The 20245-nt window shown below is 40.5% G+C and overlaps 1 protein-coding gene across 2 annotated transcripts in view; it reads right to left on the bottom strand.

Moving 5' to 3' along the window:
* The window catches only part of LOC106676777 (phenolphthiocerol/phthiocerol polyketide synthase subunit C), a 29087-nt gene extending 10078 nt beyond the window's left edge, over window positions 1-19009 (bottom strand). The window contains exons 1-5 of one of the 2 annotated variants that reach the window (XM_024803596.2): window positions 18926-19009; window positions 18619-18802; window positions 13863-13935; window positions 9570-9723; window positions 40-200 (exon numbers count right to left, since the gene is read on the bottom strand). In XM_024803596.2, the coding sequence (XP_024659364.2) occupies window positions 40-200; window positions 9570-9723; window positions 13863-13920 (373 nt within the window). In that variant the 5' untranslated portion in view covers window positions 13921-13935; window positions 18619-18802; window positions 18926-19009. Of the gene's footprint in view, window positions 1-39; window positions 201-897; window positions 1025-9569; window positions 9724-13862; window positions 13936-18618; window positions 18803-18925 lie in introns of those variants that run through there. The other variant, XM_076888270.1, reaches the window with a different exon arrangement.
* Window positions 19010-20245: the final 1236 nt, after the last annotated feature.

Raw genomic sequence — 20245 nt, 5'->3', positions numbered from 1 at the left:
ATAAAAACACAAAACACAAGTAAGCTTTTAGTACCTTACCAAAAAACACTCCTGTTCTGGTCCCACTGGCTTTTTCCATTGGAATTCCAGCATTTTCTAAAGCCCTGTAGACACACTGAAGGAGCTGTTTTTGCTGAGGATCCATTTGTTCCACTTCACTGTCACTGATGCCGAAAAACCTGTGGTCGAATTCATTAAACCTGAAAATACCAAAAAAATAACAAGGTCAGATTCGGGCAATGGGATGTTGTAATTATGGTTTAAATTCTTCCTTCTTAGATTACTTCTCATACATGTGTTGCATTTACAGTGTAATGCATGTACAGACTCTAAAGCTGTACAGCTGTTTCTATTGTACAAACCTATAATCCAGGGGTCGGCAACCCTAGGCACACGAGGCAAAGGGTTAACTGATGGCACCACCATAACTGGACTAGCCATCCTGGGCATTTGCTGGTGGCCCGATAATTTTCTTTTTTTTTGTAACGGTATAAACAATGAAAGGTGGTGAATTGGCCAGATGCTGGCCGGTGTGTAAAAATAACTCAGTTGTTTGGTGGTGGCATTGCAGAGCTTCCACAGATTCAGTAACATTAGCAAGTAGTGAAGGCTAGCAGGTGGATCAGGGAGAGGGGAGGCAGCCACCCGTCCGGTGAACTGAACTTCAGGTAAGAAGTTATGACCTGCAGTCTATCTGGTTCAGATATAAACCAAGTTTAGGTGGAGTTTATTTTCGCTGTGCTTACTTTTTACAGTCGGTTACAATAACTCGTGCTGCGTACTAGCTAGCATGTTATATGTTATTGCTAGCAATTTCTATACAGCTGGGTGGGTGCTATGGTGTTACTGATAGTGAACTTTATTTTATTCATAAGGTTAGTTAGTAGAGTTGCCTACCGTCCTGTAAAAAGACAGAATCGTCCCGCATTCAGAGAAATTATTAGCATTTTGTGTTGTGCTGAGAAGGGACGCAGTTTGTCCCGTACTTCAGCTAGGATGGAAAAAGACACAACGCTGGATTTATTCTGTCATTATGCTGCACAGCTGCCTCTTCTACTCTCATTCTCTCCCCTCCCTCTCCTGTTGCTACTTTAATCATGAAACTGATCAATGATCAGCTGATTGGCTTTTCTCTCTTGTTTGTTTACCGCCCACTTTGTGCCAGATGTCATGCTAAACAGCAGCAGCATGTTTAAGCTTGATCAGCTGTTGTTAGAATTTATTTAATATTAGTTTCTAGTATCAGCTGATGTTTGCTGGAGCCACAGCTGCAAAAGCTGCTGGTCATTATGTCGGTTTGTATATCTGGTGAGAGGGAAACATGAAGATGAAACCAGGAGATGTCCTTACTGAATCATCAGAGCTGAACAGGTGATGGAGAAACAGGTTTACCCTTTAGGTGACATGAATAAGTTGGAGGGAAGTTATGAACTGTTTCTGAGAGACAAATAACATCAGGATCCTTTTCTAAGTAGCTGACAGCTGGTAACTGTGCAGGGGTGGATCTAGCAAAGTTTTGCCAGGTGGGGCAGGGAAAGAGGGGCACAAAGAAATACTTTCTAATTCTCATTTAAAATGTCTGGCTGTTATTAAATAATTATCTGAAGCTTACAACCAAAGTTTTTATCTGACATAAAATGTATAGAAATCATACATATACCAACAACATTGTACATCACTGTCACAACAGCGTTTGTTTTCATTCAAAGGCTTTATGGCTTTAATACCTGGTGGGCTGGTCTTTAGTCAAAATGCCCGGGCTGTTTTTTTTTTTTTTTTTGTCCCAGTCCAGCCCTGGGCACGACACGCAGTGAATTAATCTGAGAAGGTGCATCAAAAAATAAATGGCCGCGCCAGCGGTGCACATCACAAATCAGCTCGCATAGACACATTAGTTTTTTCTCTTCTTAATGACGGTATCTTGGCTAACAACCCCAACTACCAGATTCAACTTGTAATTGGCTAAAAATAACTTAGCCTACTGGTGAGGGGGACGTTGTTAGCTTTCCACATTCCGACACTTCAAAAGCTTCAGAAGCTTTCCGCTCAGCACAGCCTCAGCACCACGGAAATACATGGATACATCCGTAGACTCGAGACACAATGGATTTTTGGCACTTTCAGGTGTATGGACCAATATTTTATTTTCTGATCGAACCAGAAATGAGCAGCTAGATTTGTCTCGCATTAACTGGTTGAGTTAATGCCAGTTAATGCAACATTGAAGCAGCTGGAATCCATTTTCACCTGCTGGACATCACTACCTGACAAGATTAACTGTCTTCAGAACATTGCAGAGGCCTTATTGACAGTATTTGGCTCTACATATCTGTGTGAGCAGATTTTCTCTCATATGAGTCCTCAGGTAGCCATCTGAATGCTGGACACTCGGAGACCTGTGTCTCAGAGTGGGAGACCAAAGATCACATTAACATGTGTGTCTCTGTATTAACAGACATGCCATATTGGCTTAGTTTATTTTTCCTATCATTCTTGTGAGGAGAACATAAATAGCATTTGTATTTTCCATTGTACAGTTCATTTGCTGTTATGGAGTTCTTGTTATGGATAAAAGGTGTCTGTATTGTTTCAAAATAGCTGATAGCTATTCGCTGATAGCTGCCAACATCTGCAAACAAATATAATTCTAGAAAGTGGTTCTATATATTGTGTAACTGTTCATATAGAGCGTTATGAAATTTATTGCTAATGCAATCATATGGCACACTGACTTCAGAGGAAATTTTAAATGGCACTGGCCATCAGAAAGGTTGCCTACCCCTGCTATAATCAGTTTCTATTTTTGGTTTGTCCACAATTTCTGTGCAATACTCCACCAAAAGAAAGGAAACTAATGCAAATGAAAGGCAGATTTGCTTAAATCCAAAGAGCTAAAGACATAACACTGCAGTTTGGTAAAACACAATGAAAGAAAAAACCTAAATCATGGTGAAAATAAAGTACATTCTCTTTCTATTCTGAAGTTTTACATATCTGGACATGACAAATATAATTTGGTCCAGGTCACAAAGATAGGTCAATACAACCTAAAGTGAAGTAAAACACATGACATATTACACCATGCTTTTATTTATTAAAACAAACAAACAAACTAAGCCAAAATGCAGAAGCGATGTGTGAAAAACTTTGAAAAACGAAGTAGATCTTCACTACTGGGGCGATCGTGGCTCAAGAGTTGGGAGTTCGCCTTGTAATCGGAAGGTTGCCGGTTCGAGCCCCGGCTTGGACAGTCTCGGTCGTTGTGTCCTTGGGCAAGACACTTCACCCGTTGCCTACTGGTGGTGGTCAGAGGGCCCGGTGGCGCCAGTGTCCGGCAGCCTCGCCTCTGTCAGTGCGCCCCAGGGCAGCTGTGGCTACAATGTAGCTTGCCTCAGTGTGTGAATGGGTGGATGACTGGATGTGTGAAGTGCTTTGGGGTCCTTAGGGACTAGTAAAGCGCTATATAAATACAGGCCATTTACCATTTACTTCCATAGAAATTAACTGGTTTACTAGCAGCCAAGCCCTGTAAATCAAACAAACTTGATTTACTGATCCGAAAGTTTGAGCACCTCACACTTGTTGATCAGTTGTGTTTTGGTGGTTTGTTAGTCTGGAGTATTCGGGTTTGTGATATAACAATGTCAGAGAGGTAAGACAGCAATGACTAGTGGTAATTATTATAGGCAAGTTGAAAACTTTCAAGACAGTTTTTTACTGTCCCAGGAGTGGAAGTCCCAGCAAATTTACCTCAAGGTCAGCCTGTGAAATGCAATCTTAGACTCTGCAGGCCTCAGTTAGAACATTAAATGTTCAAGTTCAGACATTTATGGCGTGTTTGAAAAGGTTTACCAGCCTTTTCTCTCTAAATTGAATTGAATGAATGCTTTATTGGCCATATGCAGGAATAGGACCCCCCCCCCCCCGACTTACACACACAACAAAGACATCACATGGGAATACAGTTGGAGATCGGCATCGTTACAGAAAAAAAAAACACTGAAAAAGTACACAACAATGGGAAAAGTACAAGAGGAAAAAAAGAGACACTGGTCTCTCGATCTTCCGTTGGAGAGCTGCGAGCCTCCCCATGATGGTATCAAACTTCTGTTCCGTGGTGTTGTCATTCTTTTGGTTCTGAGACCCCACAACTGCAGTGAGCCGTTCTGCGATGTGATCCAACTTTCGCTCAAGGGTGTCATTTTGAGCAGGCCCCTCTCTGATGTATCCCATCATACGCTCAATGTTGTTACTTTGAGTTTTCACGGCAGCCGTAAGCGTCTCCAAGGTGTTAACCATGCTGCGTTCGTTGTGAGAGGTCGCGCCTCGTCCCATCGCTTCAATTCCAGCGGTCAGCCTTGGGGGGGTTTGAACAGCTGGTTCCGCTCTCTCATTTCTCCGATGAGTCAGGGCCAAGCCAGCTCCGATCAGCAAGAACCCTGTTATCATGGTTCCGAATAGGTAGATATCTTCAGCGTCCTCGATCGACAGTCCCGCCAGGCACATGACCCTCCAGTTCTGCCACCCGTCCATTGTGTATCTGGCAGGGAAAGTCCCTCCAGGGCACTTGGGCTCTCCCGAGCCCAGACTTCTTGTTGAGAAAAGGGTGTCGATAGCATTCAGAGACCAGTTGATCAAATCCATAATTCTCTTTAGGTTTTAGAGAACGACAGTGAGAGACTGTTCAAGGGAAAGTAATACACACAAGACAAGACAAGGACACAAGAGGCTAAGCAGGGAAGATAAGGGGAAGGAGGAGAGGAGAAAAAGTGCGACCGCCTTCGCCAAGAGTCAAGAGAGAAAAGAACATTTTAGCACTGCTTAAGTTTGCAAAGTTGCATCTGGAGAAACCACAGGACTCGTTTGGACAGATGAGACCAAAGTGGAGATGTTTGGCCATAACACACAGTAAACACATATCAGGATCGTGGTTTGGACTTGTTTTATAGTCACAGGATCTGAGAAACTTGTAGTCATTAAGTCAGCCACAAACTCTTCTGTTTACCGAAGTATTCTAGAGTCAAATGTGCAGCAATCTGTCTAACAGCTAAAGCTTGGCCCAATTTGAGTCATGCAAAAGGGAAAATGATCCTACAACAGAACGGCTAAAATGAAAATAATCAAGGTTTTCCAGGGCCCTATTTCAGGAAGCCGGTTTAGTGCAAACTCTGAGTAAGTATACCCTGAGTTAACGAAAACTCTGGGTTTTCGGTTTCACAAAGCGAGTTTAGATTAATTCTGAGTGAGTTACTATGACGACACACTCCGTGAAGCTAACCTGCCCGCTAGCAGGTTTACTTCAACTAACCCTGACTTTCTTCGCCTCTTTGTCGGAAACCTGACTGTAGGAAGTGTCAGACATGGCGTGCTCCTTCCTTGAAGAGCCAGTAGATGTTGAAGCCCAAATTCTCTGCAGATCCCTCCGCCGGGAGAGAGTGATCAGAGCGCGTCCGGACATTTTATCATTTCCTGATGATTTTCTGTGTGAACGTTACCGTTTTTCAGCACAATCTATAATTCATTTGAATAACATCCTCAGGCCTAATATTGCTCATGTGACACATCGCGGACATTCTCTCAGTTCTGTACATATTATTTGTATTGCACTTCGGTTTTTTGCAAACGGGAGCTTTCTGTATAATATTGGTGCAGCTGAGCACGTTTCCAAGGCTACCGTCTGTCGGGCAGTCAGGAATGTTACAGTTGCACTGAAACGTCTCCTGTACTCGTTTGTGGTGTTCCCCGGTCATAGACCCACAAGATTTATCAAAGAGGGATGCCACAAAATTGCAGGTATCAGGATGAACGAAACTTAATTCATGATGTGGTGATACTTGAACTACTACTTAAATTTTACATTTATTCTCACGGTTCCCAGGCGTGATTGGCTGTATAGATGGCACTCACATTCCAATCATTGCTCCTTCGGTAAATGAAGGAGACTATGTGAACAGGAAGTCTTTCCACAGCATTAATGTACAGGTACATAGTTCCCTGTAGCATTTCAAACTAACAAATTATTTCATTATAGTAATGGATGCTAATTTGTGTTCTCTGCACTGTGAAGATCATATGTGATGCTGCCAACATTATCACAAATGTGGAAGCCAACTGCTCAGCCTCTGTGAGTGGTGGTGGTGGAGGACCCCCACCTGTTTTTCGGGCCTCCGCTTTTTTTTCTGTTGGCTATAACGGATCACATTTGAGCATACAGAGTAAGCAAATATGTACTTATAATGTGCTCAGATAATTTCAATAAGTGCTTACAGAGGGGAAATTAATGTAGCCTCTAACTGCAATTGATTTACATCGGACAAACAGACCAAGCACTATGGCTCATAATACAATTACACCTTACCTGTTTGGACTATATTTTTATATTTCATTTTTACTTGCTGCCAGGAACGTTTGGGGCCTGTTGGGTTGCACCTGCGCTCACATCACATCACAAAATAAAATGTATGAAATACAAAATAAAATAAAATAAAATGAAATAACGTGTTAAATGGGTGGAAATCCCTAGATCAATGTTTAAATTAACACTCACGCATTGACTCTGTCGGCTTTGTTTTGCCATGCATGTTCCCTTTCTTTTGCAGCTGAGGCTGCGTTACTTTTTTCCCGCAAAATTTGCATGTTATCGGCATATGCTGCCATCAGAATTTTGGCCTCAAGCGCTGTAAAATACATTGACCGCGCCTTCTTTCCCTCCATCTCCATGGTGACTCGCTTAATCTGTGCTCCACTAATCAGGGCTTTATGTATCCTCGTGCGTGCGCTTAACTTGGGGTTAAAGCAACTCCGCGTTGATTGAACTAATCGTTATCAGCCTTTCTGAAACCGAATATTCCGAGTTGGACAGTTCGGGGTTACTCAACCCTGAGTATCGTTTTTCACTCTGAGTTTTCTAAACCGGCTTCCTGAAATAGGGCCCAGACCTCAAACAGACTGAAATGATGTGTTGAGACCTGCAAACCTCAATAAACTGAAACAACATTGCAAAGATGAGTTGGCCAAAATTCCTCCACAGTGAAGTGCCTGCCTGATAAAGTCATGCAAAAAACTTTAAGTTATTGCTGCTAAAGTTAATTCTATAAGCTACTGAATCATAGGGTGTCCTCAGGTTTTCACACACTGCTTCTGCATTTTGGCTCAATTTGAATTAAACCCATAATGACACAGCGTAATATGTCACGTTTTGTAGTTCATCTGAGGTTGTACTTGCCCAAATTTAAGACCTGATAGAACTGGATGATTTTTATTACATCCTGATACCGGTATGTAAAACCTCAAAACACTCTAAGATCCCAAAGAATCTGATTGAGAACATTCAGCAGGAAAGGCCAAAACCAAGTGAATTCTGCAGTTTTCCAGCAGGAACAACACCACCTGAATCAACTGGCAGATTTGCCTCCCTGCACAGAGGTACAGTGGGGCAAAAAAGTATTTAGTCAGCCACCGATTGTGCAAGTTCCCCCACTTAAAATGATGACAGAGGTCAGTAATTTGCACCAGAGGTACACTTCAACTGTGAGAGACAGAATGTGAAAAAAAATTCCATGAATCCACATGGTAGGATTTGTAAAGAATTTATTCGTAAATTAGGGTGGAAAATAAGTATTTGGTCACCTCAAACAAGGAAAATCTCTGGCTCTCACAGACCTGTAACGTCTTCTGTAAGAAGCTTTTCTGTCCCCCACTCGTTACCTGTATGAATGGCACCTGTTTGAACTCATCATCTGTATCAAAGACACCTGTCCACAGCCTCAAACAGTCAGACTCCAAACTCCGCCATGGCCAAGACCAAAGAGCTTTCGAAGGACACCAGGAAAAGTATTGTAGACCTGCACCAGACTGGGAAGAGTGAATCTACAATAGGCAAGCAGCTTGGTGTGAAAAAATCAACTGTGGGAGCAATCATCAGAAAATGGGAGACATACAAGACCACTGATAATCTCCCTCGATCTGGGGCTCCACGCAAGATCTCATCCCATGGGGTCAAAATGATCATGAGAACGGTGAGCAAAGATCCCAGAACCACACGGGGGGACCTGGTGAATGACCTGCAGAGAGCTGGGACCAAAGTAACAAAGGTCACCATCAGTAACACACTACAACGGCAGGGAATCAAATCCCGCAGTACCAGACGTGTCCCGCTGCTGAAGCCAGTGCATGTCCAGGCCCGTCTGAAGTTTGCCAGAGAGCACATGGATGATACAGCAGAGGATTGGGAGAATGTCATGTGGTCAGATGAAACCAAAGTAGAACTTTTTGGCATAAACTCAACTCGTCGTGTTTGGAGGAAGAAGAATACTGAGTTGCATCCCAAGAACACCATACCTACTGTGAAGCATGGGGGTGGAAACATCATGCTATGGGGCTGTTTTTCTGCCAAGGGGACAGGACGACTGATCCGTGTTAAGGACAGAATGAATGGGGCCATGTATCGTGAGATTTTGAGCCAAAACCTCCTTCCATCAGTGAGAACTTTGAAGATGAAACGAGGCTGGGTCTTCCAACATGACAATGATCCAAAACACACCGCCCGGGCAACAAAGGAGTGGCTCCGTAAGAAGCATTTGAAAGTCCTGGAGTGGCCTAGCCAGTCTCCAGACCTCAACCCCATAGAAAATCTGTGGCGGGAGTTGAAAGTCCGTGTTGCTCGGCGACAGCCCCAAAACATCACTGCTCTCGAGAAGATCTGCATGGAGGAATGGGCCAAAATACCAGCTACTGTGTGTGCAAACCTGGTAAAGACCTATAGTAAACGTTTGACCTCTGTTATTGCCAACAAAGGTTATGTTACAAAGTATTGAGTTGTATTTTTGTTATTGACCAAATACTTATTTTCCACCCTGATTTACAAATAAATTCTTTACAAATCCTACCATGTGGATTCATGGATTTTTTTTTTCCACATTCTGTCTCTCACAGTTGAAGTGTACCTCTGGTGCAAATTACTGACCTCTGTCATCATTTTAGGTGGGGGAACTTGCACAATCGGTGGCTGACTAAATACTTTTTTGCCCCACTGTAGGTTAAAGTAATCTAAAGTTAAAGCCTAAAGTTAAGAAATGAACTGCTTTTCATAATTTTTGTAGTCACTCTGAAATGGCCCTATGTTTGAAGATAAAGCAGGGTTGTTGTTATCTAATATAACATGGACTTGATAAGAAAAACCTTCAGTGACAGTTAATGGATTAAATTGAACCATGCATCATAAATTATTTCACGAGTATTAATAGGACATCTAGACATATGTAAAGAGACTCATTTCCATGGAACATTGTGCTAACTGATGGAGGTTTATCATGTTAAGAGGCCATATTTGAGTAGTCCAGTGTTTGGAACACTTGTTTTATTTTCAAAAGGGGGAAAAAACGAAACCGTCTTTGGAAAAGCGTCAAAATAGTACGTCTCTGTTTTAATACAAATCAGGAGCAGCAGTGTGATTTCATTAATCAACACTTCATTGTGTGAAATTGCCAAACAAAAGTTTATATGACTGTATTGATAGGCGCACATTTGTGAAACAGATAAGCAGATCTAAACGAGATAAGGGGCCATACCCGTCAATGAGAGCAGCCTTGGCTGTGCGGGATTTACCCGGCTTGTTGTCATCAGGATCATACCAGCTGCTTAAGTCAAATCTCTCTTTGGGAATTGGCACAGAGCAGTTTCTCCCGTTCACCAGAACCTTCCAGAAATTGTCAAGCCCCTCTCCTGTTTTTGGGAGAAGATACATATAAAACACTTTTTAAATTTTATGTAACTATAGTGAAAGATTTTTCACTGTTCTTAATGTACTGTTTGGGGAATGGTACAGTTTTTGCCTCTGTATACCACCATTTGTGTCTTTTTAAGACAGGGGCGATTTTAGCCCATTTTTGGGGGTGCTTCAGCACCCCCAAAATGAATCAAAGCACCCCCAAAGATTTCTTACTTTTTTTGACAATATTTGCTGTTTGTGTGACACACTACTAAAAATATAAAAAGCATACAGTACTGTACTTGTTTGAGACGTAACATTTTAACAACAAAAGTATAGATAACCCCCCCTCCCAAAATGGTTTGTTCCAGCTCGCCTCTCCCCTACTCTGGCTCTAGCGCTCTTGCTGCCAGAGCGATGTTGGCTGAGACGCAGCGGAGTGGAGGTGCAAGTGCCTGGCTTAAAACAGGACATGTTGGCTGCATTTAACCTTCAGTTACTCTTTATATAGTTAGGTAGGAGTCAGACCATGTTTCTTTTTAGCTGAAAAACATTACACCAGGTAACCTGCAGTGTTGACCGTCCTGTTGCTCCCATTGAAATGTATACAGCCTCTTTAAAATCTAAAACTTAGAATTGTCCGTAGCCTGCTGTTGTTACCACTGTCCTGTTTGAAATGGATACTAACTAGCTAACTTACTGAATGCCCATTAACCTTATAACTCCTGTTGTGTGTGTGCGTGTGTGTGTGTGTGTGTGTGTGTTTGTGTGTGTGTGTGTACAGAGAGACAGCCAGGTTCATAATGGATATAAGGAAGTTTTTTCAAAAAAAGGAGCCACATTCAGGTAAAAGTGTAAGATCAAATGATCCGTCAATCAAGAATAATGTTGGATCAGTGTTTCAATATTTATATATTTTATTAGATGTTTATGTGGTTTGGTTATTTGCCTTTTGGTTGAAGTACACTTAGAGAGAACTTTTTGTTAGTGATCTTAATAGAATTTTTTTCACATTAATGTAATTTTTCATCTAATTGAATACAATCTATTTGTGTATGATTGTCAGTCCAAATAGGGAGAGAGGAAAGAGGGGAATGTGAGAAGAAAGTACAAGGTCAGGAAGAACCAGGTAAGAAAACAGACAGGGAACAGTGACAGGCACAACAGAAACTGTTAAACTGACAAAGAGAAAAAAAAAAGATTTTACTCATACAGTCTGGAAGTTGTGTTCTCCCTATATTAAAGCTGCTATACAGAATCTGCAAAACAAACTGGGTTGAAACATTTTTGACCCTCTTTAACAACATTCCAACATAACATTATCATTGATTGGGGAGATTAAAATTAATGATATATTTTTATGTGGTTCAGGCACAACTCTACTAAAACCTCAGCCAGTAATAGGTAGGCCAACTTTTGGACCGTCCAGTTGTCTGCATGACTGCCGCAGTACGTACATCACATTTGCACACTATCAGAAAGTGCCAATCAGTGTCCTGGTGGAGTGAGGAGCTGTAAAGAGAAGAAGAGTGCTCTGTTCATATTCTAAAGATGTTTTAAGCTTGCTTGTTTCAAAGATTCTGTACTGCAGCTTCAAATGTTTTCCAAAAGCACACATACACTTAACTTATCAGTGTTTCTCAAACTTTTTACAGTGTGTACCACCTGATAAAAATGTCAAGCTCTCCTAAGTACCACTATGAAAGCATGAAAGTCATAAATCTTACAACACAAAATTATTATTATTAAATTAGTAAAATTAGTATCTGCAGTAAAGATTTTTTCATGCATGGTATACATTCTACCACAGGCAAAGTTGCCTCCATTTTTATAATTTTTATTAATATTTTGTAATAATTTATTTGTAATAATTTATTCTGTTTTGGGAGTGTTTTTTATGTATCTGTATTATATTATACATACATGTTAAAAGTGACTCTCTGTCCAAAAAATGTACTCAGTTTACTTTTTACTCACTATGAGCATCATTCATTATTCTCCCGTAGTAATTAAGGTTAGGATATGTACTTTTTCTATTCCAATCCATTCTTCTTTGGCAGCATTTAAATAACCTTGATCAGATTTGATGGTTTTGTTACAGACTTTTCAAAAAAGTGTTTTGCTTTTCTTTCACAAATGTGGGGATTAAATTGTGTTAAAATGTACAAAACGATGATGTCCGCTGGAAGCACTGTGAGAATCATGTTCTTTGATTTCTCCAGTGCCTTCAACACTATTCTTCCCTCGGTTCTGAAGGACAAGCTGGAGAAATCTGGAGTGGACCATCACCTCACTACCTGGATTTTGGACTACCTCACCGACCGACCACAGTATGTGAGGACTCAGGGCTGTGTGTCGGACAGGGTCGTCTGCAGTACGGGGGCCCCACAGGGAACGGTTCTGGCTCCGTTCCTCTTCACCATCTACACTGCAGACTTCTCCCACAATTCCACCCAGTGCTTCCTGCAGAAGTTCTCTGATGACTCTGTAATAGTCGGCCTCATCACTGATGGGGACGACAAGGAGTACAGAGGACTGACTCAAGACTTTGTGGACTGGTGCCAGCTGAACTACCTCCAGATCAACGCCAGTAAAACCAAGGAGCTGGTGGTAGACTTCCGCAGGCACAAGCATTCTCCACTGCAACCACTGAACATCCAGGGTATGGACATTGAGGCTGTGGACAGCTACAGGTACCTTGGTGTTCATCTGAACAACAGACTGGACTGGACTCATAACTCAGACGCCCTCTACAGGAAAGGGCAGAGCAGGTTGTACCTGCTGCGGAGACTCAGGTCGTTTGGAGTGGAGGGCCCACTCCTGAAGACCTTCTATGACTCTGTGGTGGCTTCTGCTATCTTTTATGGTGTGGTCTGCTGGGGCGGCAGCATCTCTGCTGGGGACAGGAAGAGACTGAACAGGGTGATCCGAAGGGCCAGCTCTGTTCTAGGATGCCCTCTGGACCCAGTGGAGGTGGTGAGTGACAGGAGAATGGCGGCTAAGCTGTCATCCCTGTTGGACAACGTCTCCCACCCCATGCAGCAGACTGTGACAGCACTGAGCAGCTCCTTCAGTGGGAGACTGCGGCACCCACGGTGTGGGACGGAGAGATTTCGCAGGTCTTTCCTCCCCACTGCTGTCAGACTCCACAACAAAGACTTTAACTGAACAAACACACACATCCACACATGTGCAATAACACTAAGTGCAATAATCTTTTCTGGCATCGTTGTATTTTTACTCAGTTGTATATAGCATTCGTATTCTATTTTTATCTTATTGTATATTTTTATTCTATTTTATTCTACTGTATATAGTATATTATTTTATTCTATTCTGTACAGCTGTGTACTGTATTTATTCTTATTGTATTCTAATTTTTGCGTCATAACTTTTGCACTGTCCACTTCCTGCTGTGACAAAACAAATTTCCCACGTGTGGGACTAATAAAGGTTATCTTATCTTATCTTATGTCGTGTTTTGTGACGAGGACCCAGGCACAGAAAGACTTGATGAATTTAAGAAGCTTATGATTTAATAAAGAAATTTGCAGACTTGGACAGAGATGATAAAATTATGATGACTGATAACGGAGACGAAGACAACAGACGACGAGGACGGGGAGGAACAGGGGTTTAAATGCACCAAAGTGACAGTCACGGAGAACTCGGAACAACATTTAAGGATGCAGGGACTGACAGAGACAGGTTTATCTTGCCTGGCTGGGCAGCTCTCTGGGTGCTCAGCACTCCCAAAGCTTTGATCCTAGAATCGCCCCTGTTTTAAGAATCTACTAGATTAAGCCTAGCAATACCTCCTTCACCTCAGGAACAAATCTTTTGGGTGTTCCAGTGGACAACTATCAAATTTTTTGTAACAACCCTTTAAATTACTTTTGAGCCTCTGAAAATGACTGCAGTTCCTAAACAATTCATCTAATACTTTTGTCAAACCCCTTTAATCAAAGCTGAAAGTCTGCACTTTCATAATCTTGACTGATTTCAAATCCACCATGGTGGTGCACAGATGCAAAAACACAAAAATGTCCATGTCTAAATACTTCTGGATCTGACTATACACCATGTGACGTACAACAATCAAATTAGGTAGTAAAATAATAACAGACAGACAGAAACTTCCTAGTGTCCTCACCGCCTGGAAAATTGCATCCAATTCCCACCACTGCAATGCTGTCTTCAGTTTCTTCCATTGTGACAGAAAATCACTGAAAAATAAATAAATTAAAAAAAAAACAGAAATCTTTAGTCTGTCAGCATGACCGTGGCAGCAGATCAGAAAAAAGTGGAGCGAGTTATTTAGTGAAACAGTGTAGTTAGTCCAGTTTAGTCATGCAACACTGTATCCTTACATCCATCCCGTTGGCAGTTTCCCTCACTGATGGTATCACTGCTGGACTTGCCGTTCTTATAGGCAGCTTCTTTTCTTTATCAAACATTAATGATTCATGCTATACGTGGCCATGGAGATGAAGGACTTCAGTGCACACATTTATGGTGCCTCGCAAATGATTAGACCACGTTTAATGGGCAAGTCAATATGTTCTATAATAGCATGGCCCTATCACAGTTTCAGTTTAACTAATTATCATGTTTAAAATCCTGGAAACATCTGGAAATGGTTAAAAAAAAGACATTTTACACTAACTCATATTGTTAATTAATAAGACAAGTAAGTAATAAGTAAGCCATAAGTGTTATTACATATACAATATTACAATGTGCATACCACAGTGATTGTACATAACTTTGTTGATTACTTGATTAGATAAGTTAAGGTCATAGTAGATATTCAAAGCCAAGAATGTCCAGGAGTAACAATATCTCTAAGGTAACTTTTGAACTGAAATAGTTTCTAATAATACCACAGAACAAATAGCTTACTTATTAGGATGATGTTTATTAAATGCTGTATGTTAAAGTTCCTCTAATTTCTCAAAATGATCACAGTTGACCTAATTATAAATTAATAAAAATACAAATTTATGGTTGACCTAATTATAAAATATGAAGTTAAATGTTGAATCATCAATCGATCATAAAGCAGCATAAGATTCTTTAAAACAATCAATAATTATTTATCTTTCCTCCCCCAAGGGTTTGGTCTATGAATTGAATTTTTAAGCAACATAAGGACCAATAGACTGATTTTCCTGGTTAGTGTTATGATCTTATTACCATTATCAAGAAACCACAGCCCCACAGAATTACAAGGTAGAATTGCAGCCAACAAGCATTGTCTTTATTACCCTCCCTTTCTGTTTAATGATTAAATGAATCAATTCCATGATTTTATTAACTTGATCAAAATATTTCAGGGTCTTAACACAGCAGAATATTTAATATTTTGGTACAAGGAAACGCAGACGTTCATAAGTTATTATTAGATGATAAATAATGTCTCAGTAATAAATAATAATAATGAGCTGAAGTAATGACGGATAAAGTAATGTACCCAGTGTGTGAGTTCAGGCTTCAGGCTGGTTTAACCTTTAGCAGGTCCAGTGTTGAATTTGACAGCAAATTAGGATTTAGTTTTAGTCATAATTAAGGCATTAAATTATTTTAGTTTCAGTCGACTAGGCATCACAAGATGATAGCAGAATAAATCTAAATTTGACTCATTTGATTTGAAAAATAAAAAGTGTAAAAGTTTGTCTGTTTTTACCAGCAGGAGTTGCTCCATTTTATTTTCCTTGACATCAAATACGAAATGCTTTGGTAGGTGCGCTCTTCTCCTTACAAATGCTGAAATTGTATTGGATTTCCGTGAGAAGAGCATGAGAATAAATGAGCCCCTCCACCCACACCCCCGTTTCCCGGGAACATATCAAACGTGCCGATCTAACCTTTCTGCCCAAGGAAATAAATTCTGATTGGATCGCTTCCAAACTCACCCCGCCTTTCTACACAACTTTAATTACTTCTGATTTGACCTCATTTTTATTCGTAGACAAAACTGTCAATACATGTCATAGCTGTAAAAGGATCACAGGAACCATCTTTGTAAGCACTTTTTACATCCTGCTGAAACAGCACTTTCTATAAATTTGCTGTGACTGGGTTTTACAGTAAGATAAGATAAGATAAGATAACCTTTATTAGTCCCACACGTGGGAAATTTGTGTAATTTGCATTTACAGCAGTTACTGCAAATATATTTTTATGTTGTGTGTTTATTTATCTAAAGCGAAGTAACTGTAACTTTTATTTACAGTAATTTTCCATAATTTCATTTACAGTAAACTTACTGTAAAGAAAATGACAGAAACCACTGTGTCTAGATACCAATTATAAACATCAATATTAAATCAACGTGCATGACACAAGATCTGTTTATCGCAAAAAACTAGACTATAAATTTAAAGCTGTAGCAGGAAACATCACATTTGTAGGACTTGCACTTGTGTTTCCCTCATAGCCCCAGTCAGCAGAAACCTTCTTGTTGTGAGGCGACAGTATGAACCTGTGGTATGGTACCCCATTTCCTCATGTGCACCATGTATCAAGAGGTGAAGCTGTTAAACTGCTTGAAGATTCGCCAATGAGCCTTTAAAGACCAGCAGATGCACCTCTCTCCTTTAGACTGTGCCATATAGAGGGGATATTTTCCATATGGTCATACTTATTTTGAACTGTGAACCATGTGAAGTTGCTCCAGTGAAGTCAAAGTATAAAAATATAGAGTTGACTTCACAGGTTTTCTTCACCTGTTCATAAGCCCTACACTTTTCTCTCTCTCGGATTCCCACCAGCTGCTGTCAGTTTTATTTCAAGTGTCCTTTGATAACTTGGCCTCTTGAACCCTGTTCTGGCAGTGAGTCACAGTTTAAGCCCATTTATCCATTTGTTATCTGTTTAGTTCAGGTCTGCAGCGTTTCCCGAGTTTCTGCTTTGTCCGCCCTCTCTTAGCATTTCCCCCCTGACCTGTTTGGCCCTACTATCAGATATTTTCTTGCTTTTGTTTATTTGATGTGACATTACTTATTACTAAGTAAATAAGCCAGATTTAGCCCTACAGGCCGATGTTCATCAATTACTCTTGAAGAAAATTAACCTATTTCATTAACTTTTTTGCACAGTTTAAAGTTTTTTAAATCACTGTTTCTATTATTACTTGAGGGCGCTTAATGTTTAAAGATGATGAAAACCTGATGAAGGGGATGCAGTTACTTTATACCTGATGAATGCCTGTTGATGTTGTCCATGGGCAACAAACCTGTGAGACATCATTTATGGATTAATGAGGCCGTAAAAAATTAGGTGATATTGATCCAGTTGACTAATATAATACTGGCGATAACACAATTAACCTAAACATTTTTTGAAAGCAGACAGAAACAAATGAACGCTCTCCATGAGTCAGTTTAATGTCAGAAAGTAAAAAGAAAAGTTTTTGTAAAAAATGTAAACAAGACTGCAGTCTATTATGAATTATCATGCAGATATTATCCAATTAATTACACACCTTGTATTAAACATTGATAAACCAAATATTTAAGCTTCTTTAAATTTTTTATAAATCAGTATTATGATCTTACATTTGCTATTCACAGAATTACAGTGTAGTTACCAGTTTCACTGTGTGAGTGGCAAATGTGACCATAATAAATTATTTCCAAGGAACAAATAAAACGTCAGAACTGTGCAGCGTGCAGAATAAAGTTTTACAGCTGTGTTGTTGAGATAAAAATTAAGTGTTTAAAGATTGGTGTGGCCTGGCCATAAGTGCTCAGGCAATGATGCCGAAAATTGATTATTCAGTTGTACTACACTGGAAATTTATCACAGTTGTGTTTTCTTTGCATTAGCTGACTTGACAAAGCTTAAAACCCCAGTCAGTGATAACAGATATCAGCAATGGTTATAAACTTTATTTGTTTTAGGATCTGTGCACACTAACATAAAAACTGGTGTAGGTAGTTTGTATACACTCCTTTTCTGTGTATTTATTTGTAATATTTATATAGAGATGTATATATTATATACATTTTTTGCACCATGACACTGTCATGGCGCAGTTAGAGAAAGGACAGAAGGACTGAATAGCAGAGCAATAAAAAACATTAAAATGCTACAATGTCCACTTGAATGTGCTTGGTGTAATAAGGGGTTGTGCAATTTGAGAGAATAGAGACAGGTTGTTTTTGTCTTTTCTATGTCTTATATAGTTTTTTTTTAAATAGTTTATAGTTTACAGTTTATAGACTGCTGTTAATGATGTTTGCACTCTTGATATCGCACTTAATGGTATTAAATGCATTGTCTGTGAAGGTTCTCAGTCATCCAGGTCATCGTAGTCAAAGGAGCTTGCAAAGAAAAGCGTCTGGACTTCTTTAAGTTGCTTGAAGACGTTTCACCTCTCATCCGAGAAGCTTCTTCAGTTCTAAGGTCAAATGGTGGGGAGTCCCAGATTTAAACCTAGTGAGAGTATCCCCCACAGAGGGACAAAAGGGCTCCCTGATGATCCTCTCTCATCCTCCGCTTCTCGGATGAGAGGTGAAACGTCTTCAAGTAACTTAAAGAAATCCAGACGCTTTTCTTTGCAAGCTCCTTTGACTATTAAATGCATTACATTTTTCACCCAAACTTTGTACATAATCTGTTTTCGAATAGCTTATATGTTCAACGTAGGTCAACACAGTGATTTAGCTAGGTTGAAAGAGGGACACTTTTGTGACACAGAAAACTCTGACTTTAACAGGACATTTATCTTGCTTCATATTGAATTGCATAATCTGAGAAAGTATCCTTTACTCTAAGACAATAAGCTGCTGCAAAACATCATGTTTAACTTTCAAAACCACAAATGGTGAAAGCCACTGTACTAATATGCTACTAGGTAATGACAAGTAACAATATAATTTCCATGTGTTACACCAAAAGTGTACCTGTAGTATCCGCCTCTCTCCTTCTTCAATGATGGGTCAACAGCACAGTAAATTGTGTTTTAAATTGAGTTTTTGGTAAAAGGACTGATCATCTTCATGGAGAATTGCTGGGCACCATTCAGATAACGACATAACTCACGCTGAACAACTCCAGGATGGAGAGAGTAGGTCGTCACTCCTGTGCCTAAAAGTAAGGAAAAAGTGAATGAAATCACCAACGGTAGAGCTACTAGTCATGCATTTGATTTGAACAGAAAACTGGCAAATTAAAAGAAAGAAATGACAGCGTGTAAGGTGCATTATTTACCTTCTAATCGTTTAGCCAGTGATCAGGTGAAGAGGACGTTGGCTAGCTTGCTTTGAGCATAGGCTTTATTCTTGTAATGCTTCTCACTGTTGAGGTCCTCTTGATTTATGGAGCCCCAGGAGTGAGCCATGGAAGATACATTGATAATCCTAGCTGGTGCTGACTTTTTAATCAGGTCAAGCAACAAATATGTCAACAGGAAGTAAATGGAGGGGGAGAAAATATGACTTTAAAGTTGTCAAGTTTCAGTTTCAGAAAATAGAGTGAAGTTAATGTATCTGGAAATAGTAACAATTTACTAAATACGAAATACTGTATCCCAAACTTGTTAAAGACTTTTACAATAAATGTACTACATCAAATAAATACCATAAGACAGAATGTGTTACAAAGACCACCCACAGCTTATGATTTAATTACGTTCAAGAGGAATGCTATCCTGCTGCACTAATTCTGCACAAAAACATCAAATTAAAAAGTGCGAGATGTCAGTTAAAAGTTTTGAGTCTGTGTCTTTTGGTGGGGCATGTTTATCAGACTTATGATGTGTGAAGTTATTTCCCTAAATACAATTGAAAGGGCAAAATCCTTTTTTAAAAACTACATTTCTATAATAACCATGAGCGGGTGCATTGTGAACCAGGCAGCAGCCAGGAGCGAGGTCCTGGCGGACCGATCCCTGGCTACCAAGACTGGCAACTGGGACATGGATTGTTCCAAAAGCAGTGTTCTACCTGCACTATGTATAGTGTGGGCGGAGCGCTGCGGACTTCGACTGAGAAAATTGTCGAGCAGTGGAAGAAATACTTACCTCCTTAATCCCACTGGCATGTCTTCCTTGGAGAAAGCAGAGTCTGGGAACGAAGGGGATAACCTGCCAATCTCTGGGGGCAAGGTCAGTGAGGCAGTTAAACAACTCCTTGGTGGCATAGCCCCTGGGGTGGATGAGGTCCGCCCCGAGTTCCTGAAGGCTCTGGATCTTGTAGGGCTGTCTTGGTTGACATGCCGCTACAATGTTGTGTGGAGATCAGGGGCAGTACCCTTTTATTGGCAGACCACGGTGGTGGTTCCCATCTTTAAGAAAGGGGGGGTTGGAGGGTGTGTTCCAACTACAGGGGAATCACACTCCTCAGCCTCCCAGGAAAAGTCTATGCCAGGATGCTGGAGAGGAGAGTTCGTCCGATAGTCGAACCTCGGATACAGGAGGAACAATGCGGTTTTCGTCCTGGTAATGGAACACTGGATGAGCTCTTCATCCTCTCAAGGATACTGAGGGCGCATGAGAGTTTGCCCAACCAGTCTACATGTGTTTTGTGGACT

The sequence above is a fragment of the Maylandia zebra genome, linkage group LG9 (assembly GCF_041146795.1).
Source record: "Maylandia zebra isolate NMK-2024a linkage group LG9, Mzebra_GT3a, whole genome shotgun sequence".
Lineage (NCBI taxonomy): Eukaryota > Metazoa > Chordata > Actinopteri > Cichliformes > Cichlidae > Maylandia > Maylandia zebra.
The sequence above is the reverse complement of the archived record's forward strand: the minus strand, read 5'-3'. Positions and strand labels throughout refer to the sequence as shown.